We start from the raw sequence: 18853 nt of genomic DNA on the forward strand, positions 1-18853 counted from the left end.
TCTACTGGCAAAAAAGTTCCCTTTATTTTTGTATCTCTGAGAAAGTCTTTATTTCTTCTCGATTTTGAAAAAGAATTTCACAGGATACACAATTCCGGGTTGATGTTTTTTTGTTTGTTTGTTTTCCTCTCAACACTTTAAATATTTCACTCCACTCTTCAATATTCAAAAGTATTCGACTCTTACTTGAATGGTTTCTGAGGAGAAGTCAGATATAATTCTTATATAAGCTCTTCTGTAGGTAAGCTGTTATTTTCCTCCGGCTTCTTTCAGGATTTTTTTCTCTTTGTCTTTGATTGTTCTGATGTTTGAAAATGACATGCCTAGGTGGGATTTTTGACATTTATTCTGCTTGGTTTTTCCTGGGTCTGACATTAATTTGGAAAAATTTTCAGTCATTGTTCTTTCAAATGTTTATTTTATTCTGTTCTTTCTTTCTTCTCCTTCTGGTATTCTCATCACACATGTTATGCCTTTTGTAGTTGTTCCCCAGTTCTCAAATATTCTGTTCCATTATTTTCAGTCATTTTTCTATTTGTTTTTCAGTTTTAGAAGTTTTTATTGACATATCCTCAAGCTCAAAGGTTCTTTCCTCAGTGGCTCAGTCTACTAACAAACTCATCAAAGGCATTCTTCATTGCTCTTATAGTGTTTTTAATATTTAGCATTTTATTTTTATTCTTTCTTAGCATTTCTCTCTTCTTACATTACCTATCTGTTCTTGCATGCTGTCTACTTTTTCCATTAGAGGTCTTAGCATATTTATCGTAATTACATTAAAATCCTGGTCTGAGAGTGACCAGTTAGCTCAGTTGGTTAGAGCATGGCCAGTTCCATCACCACATGGGCCACCGTGAGCTGCACCCTTCTTAAAAAAATAAAAATAAAAAATAAAATAAAATAATTATTTAAAAAATTTAAAAAAATGCAATCCTGGTCTGATAATTCCAACATTCCTGCCATATTTGACTCTGGTTCTAATGTTTGCTTTTTCTCTTCAAACTGTGTTTTTTACCTTTTAGTATGCTTTGCAATTTTTTGTTGAAAGCCAGACAAGTTGTACTAGAAAAAAGAAGGAACTTCAGTAAATAGGCCTTTAGAAATGTGGTGGTGAGGTGTGGGGAAGTGTTCTAAAGTCCTATGATTAGGTCTCAGTCTTTTGGTAAGCTTATGCCCACAGACCATGAACTCTACCAGTGTTTCTCAGGTTTTTTTTCCCCCACCCTTATGTGGGGCTAGAGGTAATTCCTTTTTCCTAGGTATGTTAAGCTCTGATAAAACCCCAGTAGGTTAGGTTCTGGTAAAATCATTTCTCTCTTGAGAGCAGACCTTGTTACAAAGAACAGAATACTCTGGTGTGTTTCAAAATGGCTATTATTCTCTTCCTTCCTCTGAAGCATGAAGAGGATTGTTCTATCTTCATTGTGACAACCCAGTAGAACTACTGAAAGTGAAACTCACAAAAGTATCGGTAGGCTTCCCTATAACTGGGCCCCTCAAGTTTTTAACTCTCAGGTTTGTTCACACTGATCCCCCCGCTATTCATCATTTCAGTTCAGGTTTTCCTACCCTGGTACTGATTCCCATTGAGGCTTCTGCTTCAGCAAGTTTTGATTCTCTGTATCAGCCTGTCTATCTCTCCAATTTTGGGGGTAGCATTTTCCCGTGACCTCAATTCCCTGACACCCCACACACAGATTATTCACCTATTTACTTGTCATTAAGATGGAGTAATGATGTACAAGCTCCTTAAATGCTGGACCAGAAAGCAGAAGTCCTCTTTTTCCTTATTTGATATAGGTATTTACAGCTATATATCTGTCTCCTAAGCACTGCTTTAACAGTATCCCATATTTTTTTTTTATGTTGTGTTTTCCTTTTTATTCATCTTAAGATAGTTTCTTATTTCCTTTGCTGTGCTTAAACTTTCTATAGGGGGTAACACTTCTGTTCCATCACTGGATTAATTTGAGAAAGCATTAATACCTCCAGGCCCTTGGATTTACTTATACCTTTAGAGAGTAATTCCTGAGGAAAAGAGGAACTGAAAGTAGACATGAGTGACTGGGAAGGTGGAGCTACTATTTAAACCCCAGCTTTTGAAGCCACCCTGTGGTCTGTGTTTTTCCAAAGCAATGCTTCTCAACCTGGGGTGATATTGTTCTTCATGTGACATTTGACAATGTCTGGACATATTTTTACTTGTCGTAACTGGGGTAGTGGTTGGCGTGCAACTGGCATCTAGTGGGTGGAAGTCAGAGATGCTGCTAAATGTCCTATAGTGCACAGGGCACCCCCTCACAGGAGTTATCTGGTCTGAAATGTCAAACTGCTGCCATTCGGAAATCATTTTTTAACCCCTTAAATTGGTGGGACTGTTTCCCACTTACCCAGCAACTACCTGTTCAGTGTCTCACTACCTCTTTACAGTGGTCCATGAGGTAGGAAATGTCACAATTCGAGATGAGGCAATTGAAATCTTTAAACTGAAGCAACCTGTGAGTCAGTAGCAGAGCCTGGATAACCACCCATCAGCCCAGTTGTTTCCCAAAATGCCCACAGCTACCTGGGCTCCACTAGTTTTGTCTATTCCACCTTTAAAAGCAAGTCATCATGCATTGTCTTGTGAGTATATGTCTGGCATATTGATAGATTTAGGGGCTTCTCCTAGCTAAGAATGCCTCACATTGTCTTGTGATCCCCCATTTAATGTTTGCCTCTACAAATAGAGTGGAAACTTCCTGTGGGAAGCACGGCATTTTGCATAGACATTCAGTGAATTTTTTGTTGAAAGAATTAGGAGATACGAGAGAAAATATATCAAAATGTTAGTTTGGTTATCTCTAGGAGCACAAAATGAAGGGTGTAGCTGCCTCCAGAAGCTGGGGAAGAGCATGTGTCGTAGGACTGATGAGGGAAGAGAAATTGTATGCCTATACATAAGGTTTAATTTGGTTATCACTAATAATATTGATAAGCATTATTTCTCTTGTGAAATTCCTCACATTTCAGCTTCCTGTTTCTCTTCGTATTGTTCATGCTAGCACCTTTTACCTTTATTAAAAAACCAGTTTTAATCCTGTTTAAAAATTCAGTGTCAAAAAAAAAATTCAGTGTCTTCAGATTTTGTCCCCTAAAGGTCTCATAAAAAACATTACTTAAAAAAATATTTTGTGATGTTTGACATCGATTATCATTAAATTATCCTGACATTGAATCACTACAGTAAGTCCTTACTTAACATCACTGATAGGTTGTGTGATTAAGTGAAACGACATATAACAAAACTAATTTTATCATAGGCTAATTGATATAAACAAGAGTTAGGTTCCTACGGCATCTCATTAACGTTATAACGGGATGATGTTGAATGAAGATGTTATTCAAGGACCTGCTTTAGTCTCAATTTTTTTGTGCATAAAATAGGAATAATGATCCTTTGTTAGCTAACTGAGAACTTTCCTGAGGATAAAATGATTTAAAGCACCACAGAAGCATTTTGAATTTTACTGTGTAAATGGCAAGACTCCTTCAATTATGGGTAACTCTGAAAAATTGTGTTTGAGTTATAGTTTGTCTGACAAACACTATAACTAGTTGTGATGCAATGAATGCAAGAAAGTGCATTTAGACTTTGTGCTTCTTACTTACAGTACTAGCCTGAGTCAATGGGACTTCTTTGCTAGTAATTTGATGAAAAGATCTAAAGCTATATTTTACCTTGGATTGTCCTGACAATTACAATACCTTGACCTTTGTTTCTCCATAGGTGTTACAGAACATCCTGGACACTGAAAAAGATTATGCTAAAGAACTTCAGTCTCTTCTTGTTACTTATTTAAGACCCCTGCAGTCTAACAGCAAGTAAGATTTATATTTTAACCCCCTCACTAAATAAAGCAAGATAATGTCAGCATATGGAATCATTACTCTTATGTCACCGAATAATTGATTTTGCCCTTTAGAAGAATTTCCACAGATCATAGGTTGCCAAGAACATGGTCAAAGCAACAGAAATTATGCAAGCTGTTGCCTTTCAAGAGCTTGCTTGGCTTTCTTTCTCTTCTGGCTGTGGAAGGGAAGAGAAGATCTGCATTTCTGTCTGTCACAATTTTTATCTTGTATGTTTTTAGAAGTGATACATCTGGTTTCACCTTACAGAAAAAAGAACTTGTTGGTGTTTTTATGCAGAAAGCACATAAACTGGAAATTCTTGTGCTCACTCTGACCTTTCCTTGCCAGGACAGAAACTATTTCCCAGGCTCTGAGAGTGGAAAGAGTGTGGCATTTTATGAGAGTTCATAAGAGCGAGTCAAGCTAGTATTTTACCCAGGCAAAAGTGAATGATAAGGAGATATTAAAACGTTCTTTAAAATTAAATGTTCAAATCTTATTTTTGTCTTAGAAGTCTGAAGTGATTATCTGAGGCCAGAATTGAAAACTTAGTTTTCATAAAAGAAAGATATTGACCAGTCATTTGTGTGTGTGTGATTATAGGCATGGCACATTTAACGAACAGTGGCTAACAGCATTTGTTTGCATTTTTATGTTAATTGATTAAACTTTATTAGAAATTATGATCTATAAGTAAAATAGAAAATTTAGCAGTTGGTCTGTACAATGGAGGACAAAAGCCTCCTCTTTAACCTCAGTAAGAGTTTACTTTTGTTAGACAGTGGCCTAAACTTTTTTTGACTTCGGGTTTAAATAAGTTCAATATATTCCATTATTTTTCTCCTTTTTTTCAAATTGTGTTTGCTTAGGCGTAATATCTTCCTAATTTTCCACTTGGTTATTTTCATGGCACTATGGGAATCTTACTTCAGTATGAAATAATTTTGTATTTCTGTCTTTTGTAAGAATTTAAACATGATCAGCAACAAAGTGTCTTTTGTCATTATTATGTAAAACATGAAGTGTTCTGTGAATCATAGTTTTTAGAGCTGAATGGACCTCAGTGAATCATTGACTCTAGTGCCCTGGAAGAAATGACTATCCCCATTGAATGAATAAGAAAACTGAAGTCCAGAAAGGCTTACTGCCATACCCATTACACAGCCGGGCAGTGGCCAGGCTGGACCCACGGTGTCTCCTGCCACCGAATGAAATGTGCCTTCCATTTTCTGGAGGTGACAAGTAGAGGAGGAGAGGGAAACTGAAGTGGTAACCCTGGGAATGGAGATGGTAAGATTTCAAATGAAGGAGCGACTGATTAGCCATCAAGAAACAGTAAGAAGAAAGGAAAGGGAAAGAGCTGGGGCAGAGGAAGTGAGAGACCTGAGTCAGAACTGCACTGTTCTCAAATAAATTCAAAATGCGGTCAGAGTAAGTTTCCACTGGTTCTGTATTGTAGATCCCAGAGTGATTTGAGCCAACCAGACAGTTTGTTTTCTAATCTTGAAGGGGCCAAAGAAGCCCCCAGTCAGGTTCAAGTAGGCACTCAAATCAGATTCTTGGAGCTGTGGGAGAGCAACAGCCAGGGAAGCTGGCTGAAGGTTTCGCTTTTGATACCCATAATAGGGGTTTTCCAGCTTGTGGTTCAGGAGAGCATTACAATGGAGGAACTGGGAGCTTTTTATACTCTAGAGGTTACTAGTAATGTTTGGGTCTTCCTTTTCTTTGTCAGCAAAAATTACTGTCTTGGAAACATTCCCTTAGTATTATTATATTAAGGAGAAAGGACATGTAGCAGACACTGGCCTTTTAAGGAAATCTTCAGCAAAGTTTTCTCTCCAAAAGTAGTTAAGAGCTAGAGTGTTTTGATTCACATTCTGGCTTCACCATTCACTGGCTTTGTGACTTTGGGTGATTTGCTTAACCTCTCCGTGTCTGGGCTTCCTTACATGTAAAATGGAAACAGCAGTAGTACCTGCATCATAAAGTTGTTGTAAGGTTCAAATGAGTTATTAATTGTAAAATGCTTGTGTACGTGTAAAACGCTGTATGAGTCTTTTTGGCTCTTGTTATTACCACCTACTAGCATTTGATAGGGAAGAATGATTGAGAAAAGTCTTAGTATGGAGGCCCTGGATGAAATTGTTCAGTTTCCTTTTACTTGACCCCATTCCACTCCAAAAATAAACAAATCAGTATTATTTTCTTTCCTCCTACTTCTTTTCATAAAGATTTCCTTTAGTTGATTTGTGAGCATTCTCATTTAGGAGAAAATGGATTTTGCTCTTTTTCCCATGTATTATAGGTGTATGAACATATGTAATACCTTTCCATTACTTTCCCAGCTCCTCTAGAAGAGAATACTCAACAGTTTTTACACATATTCCCACCTGTGATATGTATTTTACTTATTTAGAGGCTAACATTTTTTATTGAGGTATAATTGACATATAATATTGTATTAGTTTCAGGTGCACAATGTAATGATTTGATGTATGTATATATTGAAAAATGCTTACCACAATAAGTCTACTTAACAGCCATCACCCTACATAGTTATAAAACTTTTTTTCTTATAATGAGAACTTTTAAGAGCTACTTTCTTAGCAACTTTCAAATATGCAACGCAGTGTTATTAACTATAGTCACCAGGCTGTACATTACATCTCCATGACTTATTTATTTTATAACTGGAAGTTTGTATCTTTTGACTCCCTTCACCCATTTTGTCCATCCTCACACACACCTCTGGCAACCACCAGTCTGTTCTCTGTAGATACTTCGATATTAAGTACTTGTTACTCATTTACTCATTGCTTTGTAAAATAACTAACAAACACTTATAAAATATCAAACACTCATTTTCTTTAGGATCATTATTCTTATTATGGAAAAGGGAAATCAAGGAAAGAAACTTTAGAAGATTGCTTGAAACCAGAATTGGTATAATTGAAAAGTAAACGTTAAAATATAGGGATTGCTTCCCTTGTCCCATTTGACACTTATTAGCAAACTATTAGCTCGCCAGACTAGAGATAGATAACTGGAGCCATTCTCAAGTTCTAGTCACGGATACTACATATATATATATTTTTTTTTTCAGTCTGAGTACTGTGGAGTTTACATCTTTATTGGGAAACTTCGAGGAAATATGCACATTTCAACAGACTCTCTGTCAAGCCTTGGAAGAATGTTCAAAGTAAGTGTCTTATATTGCCATAAGGATAGCCAGCACCGTTGCTTTTATGTTTTGTTTTCCTTTTAACTGTTGTCTTAGATAGGGGGCACTTTATATTTATGCATTTGTTACGATTTTGATAAATTATGCCATTGCAGAGAAAATGCACCAGGTGGTGGTACTCACATTGTCAAACCACTAGTTGTAGTTTTGACTTTATTTAAAAATCATATCAATTTACTGCTTGTGGTCAGTATAAGAGACAAATAAGGTCTCAATGGACCATGGATGATGCCTTTGACATCGATTAGATATTTTCTTTGGTATATTGCAAATTACTTGGAAAAGTTATTCAGTTATTCATTCAGTTTCACAAGCTTGTTTTTCTCTTTTGATCACTCCTGGTATCACATCTATTATATTAACAGTTGAAAGATATGAAAAGTGGGGAAAGGAAAAGTATATCTTTATGTGAACCACAACACATATTTGATGGCTAGCTAGATTGTTAAAGTGTTCAACTTCATACTACAGAACGACTGTAATGATCATCAGGCAGTATATTTCTGTAGCAGGATTAATTTTTCAACTAGTGTATTTCGGAGAAGTTGGTGACTTTCATTGTCCATAGGGAAATCGGGGTGATTCCCTATTTCTTGAACTTTATGGGACACGGGTGGTTATCGCGGGAAGAAGATGATGAGAGCCCACAATAAAGAGACCTGAGGAGCCACTCCAAATGCTGATATAGATCCAGATTATTGATATGGAAAGGTGGTCACTAAATGAGAAGAGTAGATTACAAACCAGATTTGTAATCTTTGTTTTCCATTTTATAGAGAAATGCAGAAAAAGTCCAATGAATATGACAAAATCATTATAACAGATATCTCTGAATGGTGGTATTCTGAGTAATTTTTTTCTTTACTGTGCTTTTCTGATTTTTCTACAAATGGAAATGGGTGAATTGTTATTTGCAAAATTAATTTTAAATAGGTATATTTTTGTTTTGTCTGCCTTTTTTAATTAAAATTTATTGGGGTGACAATGGTTAATAAAATTACATAGGTTTCAAGTGTACAATTCTGTAATACATCATCTATATATCTGTGTGTTCACCCAGAGTCAGTTCTCCTTCCATTACCATATATTAGACCCCATTTACCCTCATCTACCACCCCCCTAAAATCTCGAGGCCACGCTGCCTATCAACCACTGGGCCACCAAGACTATATAATATTCCTTTCTGGATTGTTAGTTTTGTCTGTACTTGAACTTCATCTAAATTAGCCAACAGTAATTTTAGTGTGCTCAGCTACAAATTTGAATATTATAATTTGAATAAGCATCTTAAAAGAAAACCTTACCTACTGATTCCTAATAAGTATCTGACCCTACGTATTGGCACTATGTTTAGTGGCTAGAGTTAAAGCACTGGTCAAGTACTTGCATTTCATGGATAAATGGTTGTAATATAGTTTCTTTTTTAACTTTGGCAAAAGAATTTGAAACATTTGCGTGTTTCTAGGTTTAATTAGAATCATCTTCCTTTATCCCCTGTTTTTTTTACATTCTGTGTTTCACCTGTTTTGCCTACAGGTTTCCAGAAAACCAACACAAAGTAGGAGGATGTCTACTGAACCTCATGCCTCATTTTAAATCTATGTACCTGGCTTACTGTGCAAATCATCCTTCAGCTGTAAATGTACTCACCCAACACAGGTAAATCGTTAACATTTCCCCCAAATAAGCTGTTTTACAATGAGATCCTTTCCTAGGACCACCTCATTGGAAATTCAAGGTCTCCAGTCAAACTCTTAATTTTCATTCATCATGCCAGAATTGATTAATTGTTACACGAATTAGTTGTTTATTAATGCAACAAACAAATTACTGAGCACCTAATATGTGCAAGGTCCTGTACTACCATGTTTCCCCGAAAGTAAGACCTGGTCTTATATTCATTTTTGCTTCAAGAGACGCATTAGGGCTTATGTTCAGGGGATGTCATCCTGAAAAATCATGCTAGGGCTTATTTTCCGGTTAGGTCTTATTTTCGGGGAAACACAGTAGCTGATAGGGATACAGTAGTGAACAAGGAAGAGATGGTCCCTCCCCTCATGGTGCATAGAATCTTGAGGAAAAGACAGATACGAAATATTGTAAACATGTTGTATACAAAAGGGTAATTAAAAAGATGCTGTAAGACTTTGCAACTTGATATCAACTTCATGGGTGTGAGAGAAGGATTAGGGAAGGCATTCCTGAAGTAAAATTCTATACAGATCCAATGGTTTAGCCTTCCTGTGTCCCAATGAATTATCTGAGTTGCTGACAAATAGCTTAACTGCCTAGGTTCATCTCTTTTTCAATTTCCCTTTGTCTGATAGAAGAAGTCTCAGACAGTGCTATGGTTAAAAGGCAGGTAGTAACATGGAAAGGGTTCTGATAATAATTATACATTGAATATAAATTGTTTTGATTCATGGAGGACAACAGAATCCTGTCTCCTTTAAGAGTCCTTGCAAGGGACTGGTATAAATCTCCTACCCTTCCTTACCCTTCCTTACCCTCTGATTACCCATCCCTGACACATTCACTGACACATTCCTCTGGGCCAGAACACTGTGTGATAGTCTTTTTTTTTTTTTTTTTTAATGTATTTTTCCATTTATTCAAAATTTGTTTATTTGGTATTTTGATTGTAAGTACAAGCAAATGGTAATAGATCAAACCATATCATAGGCTTATTATGAAAGTAAACCACATTTCCAATAATTTTTATTTTTTATAATCTCATCCTGTGTATTATACCCATATGCACATTATTTCACTAGACATTTTCATCAAGCAGCAGATCTATAAGTCAATAATGAATTGGAGTAAATTTGTTTCATATGAGGTCATTTAACTCAAATTTTAACTAAAATTTTTCTGCTAGCTTTTTTTTTTAATTAATTTATTTATTTATTAGTTTCAGGTGTACAAAACAAGGTAATACTTAGACGTTCATCATTTATATCCCTCATACTGTGAACCCCCCTCCCCCCATCCACTATCCCTCCGACCTCACACTGAACCATCACATTATATATATAAAATTATAGTTGGCATTCATTAATGTTTAGTGTACAATGGTGTACAATGCCATGATCAGGTATCCACAGTATTCCTGAGGTGGTCTCCCAAATAGGACGCATGTCCATCGGATACCCAACAAAATCTTTACAACATTATAGAATACCTTCCCCAAATTAATTTTCAAAAAAACCCTGAGGCCATCTTGTGGTTACCAGCTGCTTCCAAATCCCTTCACCTTTCCCCTTATAGTCTTAAAGATGTAGTTTTAACTTTGAAATTGTATGTTAGAAATCCAGGTGGGACAATAGCAAGAACAGCACACAGAGGCTCTTAGGACTTAACCTGGAGATTCGATTCATAATGGCCATGAATTGTAGAGGCTGCTCAAGACTGAAGAGAATGTTCTTCTATTAATCTGGCCCAGACTTAAACTCCCAGAGGCAGGCTAGAACACTAATTGATTAGCAGTCCTCAGAAGTGGCAGAAATTTGGTTTTGTCCTGATTTGTTGGGAGCTTTCTTGACTTTATAGAACAGTTATGTAAGGACATTTTGAAGGCAGGGTTCAGTAGTTCCTACTTGAAGGTCAATTTTTTTTCCCTCTGATCAAAGTTGTGAACTCTTCTGGAATAGCAAATATTGAAGCTGAATTTAAAGAAAGAGAAGCCATGACTTTGGGTTATTTAAACAAGTGGCTCAACTGCTTAGAACTCATATTAACTAATAATAACACTGACAATGTGCCAGGCACATGATTTAAAATTCTATGAGGGAGTCACTATTGTTACCACCTCTGCTTTACAGATAAGAGATTGAAAGGTCAAGTAATCTGCCAAAGAACTCATAGCTGTTAACTTGTTAAGCCAGAATTAGAATTCAGGTCTGTCAGACTTCTAAAAATATTTTTAATAAGATATATATTTTACCTATGAAGACAATAATCTAGATGCAAATTTAAAGAATTATAATAAAATGAACACCCACGTACATATCACCTAGCTTAAGAAATAAAACTTTACCATTTCCTTTGTATATAACAGCTTTCTTGAGTAATGATTAATATACCTTATAATTCACCTGTTTAACGTATATTCTTGAATTATTTTTAGTATATTCAGAGTTGTGCAACCATCACCACAATCCATTTTAGAGCCTTTTTATCAACCCCCAAACAAACCTATACTCATTAGTAGTCATTCTCCCCTACCAGCCCAAGGCAACCAGTAAAAATACTTTGTCACTATGGATTTGCTATTCTAGATATTTAAGTGAAATCACACAACATATGGCCTTTTGTGCTTGGCTTCTTTCACTTAGTATAATGTTTTCAAGGTTCTTCTATGTTGTAGCACTTATCAGTACATTGTTTAAAATTTTTAAATATAACTAGTCCAGCTATCTTTTGATTACCTTTAATATATCTTTTTCCATCCCTTTATTTTTCATGTATCTGTATTTTGTAGACAACATATATGTAAGTCTTGTGTTTTCGAAACTACTCTGCCAGTCTCTGTCTTTTAATTGGCATATTTAGACCATTTACATTTAAAGTGATTATTGATATACTTCGATTAATATTTACCATGTTTGTAACTGTTTTCTATTCATCCCACTTATTCTTTGTTTCTTTACCACCACCCCTTTTACTGCCATCTCTGGTTTTAGTTAAACAGTTTATATGATTTTATTTTCTTCACTCTCATAACATATCATTCTTCTTCTGACAAAATTTTAATGGTTTCCCTACAATTTATAATATCCATTTACAACTAATTTAACAGCATTTTCACATAACACTTTACCATTTCATAGGTAGTGCAGGTAACTTATAACAGAGTGTTCTCAATTCATCCCCCTCATCTCTTATAACATTGTTTTCATTCATTTCATTTATCTGTGAGGCAAAAATCACCCAACATATTGTTACTATTAGTATTTTGAACAGTTATCTATTAGATCCATTAAGAATAATAAGAAGAAAAGATTCCATTTTACCTGAATTTGTTATTTTCTGACATTCTTTTTTATGTAGACTCAAATTTCCTTCTCTCTGAAGAACTTTGTTTACCAACTTTTGCATAGGTGACAATTTCCCTCAGTTTTCTTTAGTCTGAGAAAGTTTTATTTCTCCTCCACTTCTTTTTTCCCTTTTATTTTTCAAAGGAATGCAGTATTATTGGTTTTTTAAGAAGATTTTTTATTAAAATATAGCTAACATACAATAATATATTAGTTTCAGGTGTATACCATAGTTAGTCAATATTTATATACATAAAGAAGTGACCACCGTGATAAGTCCAGCAACCATCTGACACTGTCCCATGCTATCACAATATTATTGACTATATTCCCTATGCTGCACATTACATCCCCATGACTTATTTGTTTTGTACCTGGAAATTTGGACCTATTATTCTCCTTCACCTTTTTCCCCCTTTTTAAAATTTTCAATTACAATTGACAATCAATATTATTTTATATTAATTTTAGGTGTACAGCATAGTGGTTAGACATTTATATAATTTTAGAAGAAGTGATCCCTCCGACTAGTCTAGTACCCACCTGGCACTATACATTGTTATTACCATATTGTTAACTATATTCCTAAAGGTTTACTTATATCCCCATGACTATTTTGTAACTACGAATTTGTACTTCTTAATCCCTTCACCTTTTTTCACCCTGCCCTCCAACTCTCCTCCCAACTATCTCCCTGATAAATCTAGTACCCATCTGATGCCATACGTAGTTATTACAATATTATTGAATGTATTCCTTATGCTATACCTTACACTTCCATGACTACTTTGTAACAAACAATTTGTCTTCTTAATCCCTTCCTGTTTTTTTCACCTACTCCCAAACTCCTTCTCATCTGGCAACCATCAAAATGTTTTCTGTATCTATGGGTTTGTTTGTTTTGTTTGTTTATTTTGTTCTTTAGAGTCCATATATAAGCGAAATCATATTGCATCTTTCTTTCTCTGTCTGTTCTTCCACTCAGCATAATACCCTCCAGGTCCATCCATGGTGCCGCAGATGGCAAGAACAACCCATTCCCATCCATGGCCAAGCAATATCCCATTGTATATGTGTACCACCTCCTCTTTATCCATTCATCCATCAGCTGACACCCAGACTGTCTCCACATCCTGGTCACTGTAAACAATGCTGCAGTGAACATATGGATCTACACATGCCCTTGAAGTAGCATTTTGGGTTTCTTCAGATAAATAACCAGAAGTAGGATTACTGGGTCCTTCCTTCTCTCTTGTTACAGCCTTTGTTTTACAGTCTATTTTATTTGGTGTAAGTATTGCTACCCCAATTTTTTGGTTGTTTCCATTGTCATAAAATATCTTTTCCATCCCTTTATTTTCTTTCTGTGTGTGTGTCTTTCAATCTGAAGTGAGTCTCTTGTAGGCAGCATATGTAAGGGTCTTGTTTTCTTATCCATTCAGCTACCACATGTCTTTTGATTGGAGCATTTAATCCATTACATTTAAAGTAATTGTTGATAGCTATGTAGCTATTGTCATTTTATTATTCATAATTTTGTTCTTTCTTCTTCTTCTCTTTCTCCTTCCTCCTCCTTCTTCTCCTCTTCCTACTCTTCGTCCTCCTTCTTCAGGAAGTCCTTCTAACATTCCTTGAAATACTGGTTTGGTGGTGATGAACTCCTTTACCTTTTTCTTGTCTGGGAAGTTTTTTATCTGTCCTTCAATTTTAAATGATAACCTATCTAGTTAGAGTAATCTTGGTTGTAGGTCCTTGATTTTCATCACTTTTAATATTTCCTGCCAGTCCCCTCTGGCCTGCAAAGTTTCAGTTGAGAAATCAGCTGACAATCTAATGGGAGCTCCCATATAGGTAATTAGCTACCTTTCTCTTGCTGCTTTTAGGGTTCTGTCTTTGTCTTTAACCTTTTCCATTTTAACTGTAATGTGTCTGGGTGTGTAACCTGTTTAGATTCATCTTGTTTGGGACTCTCTCTGCTTCCTGGGTTTATATGTGTATTTCCTTCACCTGGTTAGTAAAGTTGTCCATCATTATTTCTTCAAATAGGTTCTCAATCTCTTGCTTTCTCTCTTCTCCTTCTGGTACCCTATGGTGTGAATGTTGTTATGCTTGATATTGTCCCAGAGTTCTCTTAAACTAGTCTCATTTTTTTGTATTCATTTTGCTGTTTTGATTGGGTGTTTTCTACTACTTTGTCTTCTAAATCACTGATTCGATTCTCTGCTTCGTGTGGTCTGCTGATGACTCCTTCTAGTGCATTCTTCATTTTAGTTATTTTATTCTTCACTTCTGACTGCTTCTTTTTTATGATATCTGTATCTTTCTTTATGTTTGCTATCTTTTTAATTGAATTTCTCACTAAGTTCCTTGAGCATCCATATAACCATTGTTTTGAACTCTGTATCTGGTAGGTTGTTGGCCTCCATTTTGTTTAGTTCTTTTTCTGGAGTTTTCTCCTGTTTTTTTTATTCGGAATGTATTTCTTTTTCTTTTTTCTTTTTTTTTTAATTAAATTTATTGGGGTGACAATTGTTAGTAAATTTACATAGATTTCAGGTGTGGAATGTATTTCTTTGTCTCCTCATTTTGGCTGCCTCTTTGTGTTTCTTTCTATGTATTAGGTAGATCTTCTACATCTCCTAATTTTGGCCAGGTGGTCTTATATCGTAGGTGACCTGTGTGAACCTGTGGTACAGTCTCCCTGGTCATCTGCCCAGGTACTCCAGGAGTGTCCCTTGTGTGCCCTCCTATTATAGTTGAGCCTTAATTGCTATTGGCACATCAGTGGGTGGGATTGACCTTCAGACTAACTGGCTGTGGAGTTTTGCCATGACTACAGTTTATGGACTACTATGCAGAGGACTAATCCCACTGAGAGGGATTCACCCTAGCAGATTCTGATCCCTGTTGAGACCACCCTTTGGGTGTTCCACTTATGGGTTTAATTGGGTGGTGCTCTGCTGTGATCTGAAGCCAACCTCCAAGTACATTGTTTCTGAGGCCTCTTGGAAGGGGTTCAGTGCAGGTCCAGGTCACCCACTGCCTGTGACTGGCCAGGCACTACCTGGCAGGTGCTAGAAAGCTATCCATGGTTGTTCACTGTCTGTGCTAAACCTGGAGGCATGTGGGAGAGGCCATGCTGTGAACCAAGGATGATTGCTACAAATACAGGGCCTGGGGTAGCTACACAAAAAGCCTGGACACCCCCAGGCCTACTGCCACCTGCTGGCTCCTGTAAGGCTCAGCTGCTGATAAAGCCTTGTGCGGTTCACAACTTCAGTGAGGTAGGGTCTCAGGGAGTCATTAGAGTGGGAAGAGTTGTGTTCAATCAGGTTAATGCAGATTCTGTTTTGGTGCCAGTGCTGAGCCTGGAGCTACTCAGTAGAAGTCTCAGAGAGCACACTGAGGCCAGTTGCTGCCTGCCTGGGGCCCGCAGATCCAGAGAGTTTTCCAAGAAATAGTGCAATGTGGGTGGGACTGGCTGCTCTTTGAGAAAGTGCCTTTGGCATTGCATGATTTGGGTGTGGCAGGATTCCAGGGAGTCAGCAGGGTGGAGCAAGTGGAGTTCACCAGACCAATATAGATTTAGATTTGGTATTGTGGGGTCAGGGCTCAACACAAGAAAGTTGGTGCCTGCCAGCCGCATGGGAGAACGATCCTACACAGGGAAAATGGAGGCTGTCCCTCCAGTCCTCACCCCAGAGCTACATGACTCAGTCTCTCCCTGTAAGTCTCCGATGCCTCCTGAGTCATTGTCCCTCTGCAGGAGCCCAAGGTGAGTGCCTGAGAGTAAGTGAGTGTGTCACGGGCTATAAAGAAAATGTCTCAGTTTCCTGGACCTTTCTGTCCCACCCAGATGGTCAGAATCTCCACATTTTCACAGCCAAATGTTGTGGAGACTCCTCATCCCAGCACTGGTACTCTGGGCTAGGGAGCCTAGTGTGGAGCTGGGGTCCCTTGCTCCTCTTGGGGAGACCTCCATGGCTGAGATATCTTTCCTGATGGTCTGGCCCGTTCCGTGTCTCTGCCCCTCCTACCAGCCTTGATGTGGCTTCTTCTTTATATCCTTAGTTATAAAACTTCTGTTCAGCTAGACTTCAGATGTTTTTTCAGGTTGATTGTTTTATAATGTAGTTGTAATTTTAATGTGTTCATGGAAGGAGGCAAGCAGAGTGTTTATCTACTCCTCCATCTTGTGTCTCTCTCCTCCCTTTTATTTTTATTGTGGTTATATATATATATGATGTGAAATATACCCTCTTAACAAATTTTTAAGTGTATAGAACAGTATTTTTAACTTTAAGCACAATTTTTACAGCAGATGTCTAGAACTTTTTCATCTTTCATAAGTGAAATTTTATACTCATTGAATAGCAACTCCCCATTATCCCCTTATTCCAACCCCTAGCAACCACCATTTACTTTCTGCTTCTATGAGTTTGACTACTTTAAATACCTCATATAAGTGGAATCATGTCGTATTTATTCTTCTGTGGCTGGCTTATTTCACTTAGCATAATTTCCTCAAGGTTCATCCATGTTGTCACATATGACAGGTTTTCCTTCTCTTTAGAGGCTGAATAATGTTCCATTGTATGTACATACCCCCATTTTCTTTATCCATTCATCCATCAATGGACACGTAGGTTGTTTCCACAACTTGGCTACTGTGACTAATGCTGCAACAAACATGGGAATGGAAATACCTCTTCAAAATCCTGGTTTAGATTCTTTTGGATAAATACTGAGAAGGAGGATTGCTGGATCATATGGTAGCTCTTTTAAAAAAAAATGTTTTGAGGAATCTCCCTAGTTTTTTCTCTGCATAGTGGCCACTCTGTTTTACAGTATCACCAACAATGCCCTAAGGTTGCAATTTCTCCAAAAAAAAAAAAAAAAAAAAAATATATATATATATATATATATATATATATATATATATCCAAAAAATGTATACTTTGGTCAACGTTTTCCAAGCAGTAGTTTGCCATAATCAGAAGTGTCTGTGTGCTGATGGTAACCATTTTGAGCACCTCTTGTAATTGCAGAAGTCAAACGTGACTTGTATTCATCTTTTGTTATCAGTATATATTGAGTATTACAATTTTAATACAGTTTTCCTTTCTTAAAATGTATATACATTTTTTGGCACCCTCTGTATATATATACCACCTCTTTTTTATCCATTCATCTATCAATGGACACTTAGATGTTTCCATATCTTTGGTGAATAGCTATTGTAAATCATGCTGCAATGAACATGAAGATACAGATATCTCTTTGAGGTAGAGACTGTGTTTCCTTCAGATAAATGCCCAGAGTCGAATTGCTGGATCATATGGTAGTTCTATTTTTAATTTTTTGAGGAACCTCCATACTGTTTTCTCAGTGGATGCACCAATTTACATTCCCACCAACAATGCACGAAGGTTCCCTTTTCTCCACATCCTCACCAACACTATCTGTTGTCTTTTTTGATGATAGCCATTCTAATGGGTGTGAGGTGATATCTCACTGTGGTTTTGATTTGCATTTCTCTGATGATTAGTGATGTTGAACACCTTTTCATGTACTTGTTGGTGATTTTTATGTCTTCTTTGGAAAAATGTCTATTCAGTTCCTCTGCCCACTTGTTAATCAGATTGTTTGTTTCTTTACTATAGAGCTGTATGAATCAGATAGATGATTTGCAAATATTTTCTCCCATTCTGTAGGCTGCCTTTTTTATTTTGTTGAAGCTTTTTATTTTTGTGTAGTCCCATCTGTTTTTTTTTTCTTTTGTTGCTTGTGCATTTTATGAGTACCAGGGCTTCAGTTTCTTTTAATTTCTTTTTTTTTTTGCCCCTCTGTATCTTTGTCTTTGCTAATAATTCCTTTTTAAATGGAGTCTGAGTCATGTAGCTCTCTCAAATGTAATCCTGTTATTATACTGGAGTCCTGTTGATGTGGTGGTAAAATGTAGCAGGGGAATGTATTCTATAATGACATGAATAAATTTCAGTTTTTTAGTGGACCTGGGTTCTTGAGCTTTGATCTTTAGAAGCATTCCTTAGCTTTTTTCTCTCCTCTCACGTATGACAGGAAGATGAGAGAGGGCTGGAGCTGGCCTCTTGTCCCTCCCTTCCCCAGGTTAGATTAGGCTCTGGCAACCTAGTTTCTCTTGGAGAGCAAACTTTTGTTATGGAGAATGTTCTAGGTGCATTACACAATGATTGCTTTTCTCTCCACCTCCCTGAACCACAAGGAGGTTTATCTCTGATTTTTACCATGAGAGCTTACTTGGACTCTTGGGTGCAAAAACGTACAAAAATATTGGGATCCCCAATACTGTGTCCCTGGGAGTTTTTAACTGTCAAGCTAGTTCACACTCAGACTCTTGCAATTCATCAAAATTACCATTTGAGTTTTCCTACAAGTTATTGTCTCTAATACCTTCTCCTTCTAAGGTAAGCTGACCTCAGCTCTAATTCTCTGTATTTGCTTGTCTTTCCAGATTTGGGGGTGGCAGTTTTCTCTGTCATCTCAATTATCAGTGAATCTAAAAAAAATCATTAATTTTCAGTTGTTTGTGTTTTTTCTTTCTTTTTTTTTAAAAAAGAAGATTTCATTGGGGAAGGGGAACAGGACTTTATTGGGGAACAGTGTGTACTTCCGGAACTTTTTTCCAAGTCAAGTTGTTGTC

General features: G+C 36.7%; 1 protein-coding gene across 10 annotated transcripts in view; it reads left to right on the forward strand.

Annotated features, from left to right (window-relative positions):
* Nucleotides 1-18853, forward strand: part of ARHGEF6 (Rac/Cdc42 guanine nucleotide exchange factor 6) — a 116330-nt gene that overhangs the window by 60867 nt on the left and 36610 nt on the right. For all 10 annotated transcript variants that reach the window (XM_081043903.1, XM_081043900.1, XM_081043902.1 and 7 more), the window contains 3 exons: nucleotides 3770-3864; nucleotides 6998-7093; nucleotides 8672-8794. In XM_081043903.1, the coding sequence (XP_080900029.1) occupies nucleotides 3770-3864; nucleotides 6998-7093; nucleotides 8672-8794 (314 nt within the window). The remainder of the gene's footprint in view (nucleotides 1-3769; nucleotides 3865-6997; nucleotides 7094-8671; nucleotides 8795-18853) is intronic.

This window comes from Rhinolophus hipposideros (genome assembly GCF_964194185.1).
Source record: "Rhinolophus hipposideros genome assembly, chromosome: X".
Taxonomy (NCBI): Eukaryota; Metazoa; Chordata; class Mammalia; order Chiroptera; family Rhinolophidae; genus Rhinolophus; species Rhinolophus hipposideros.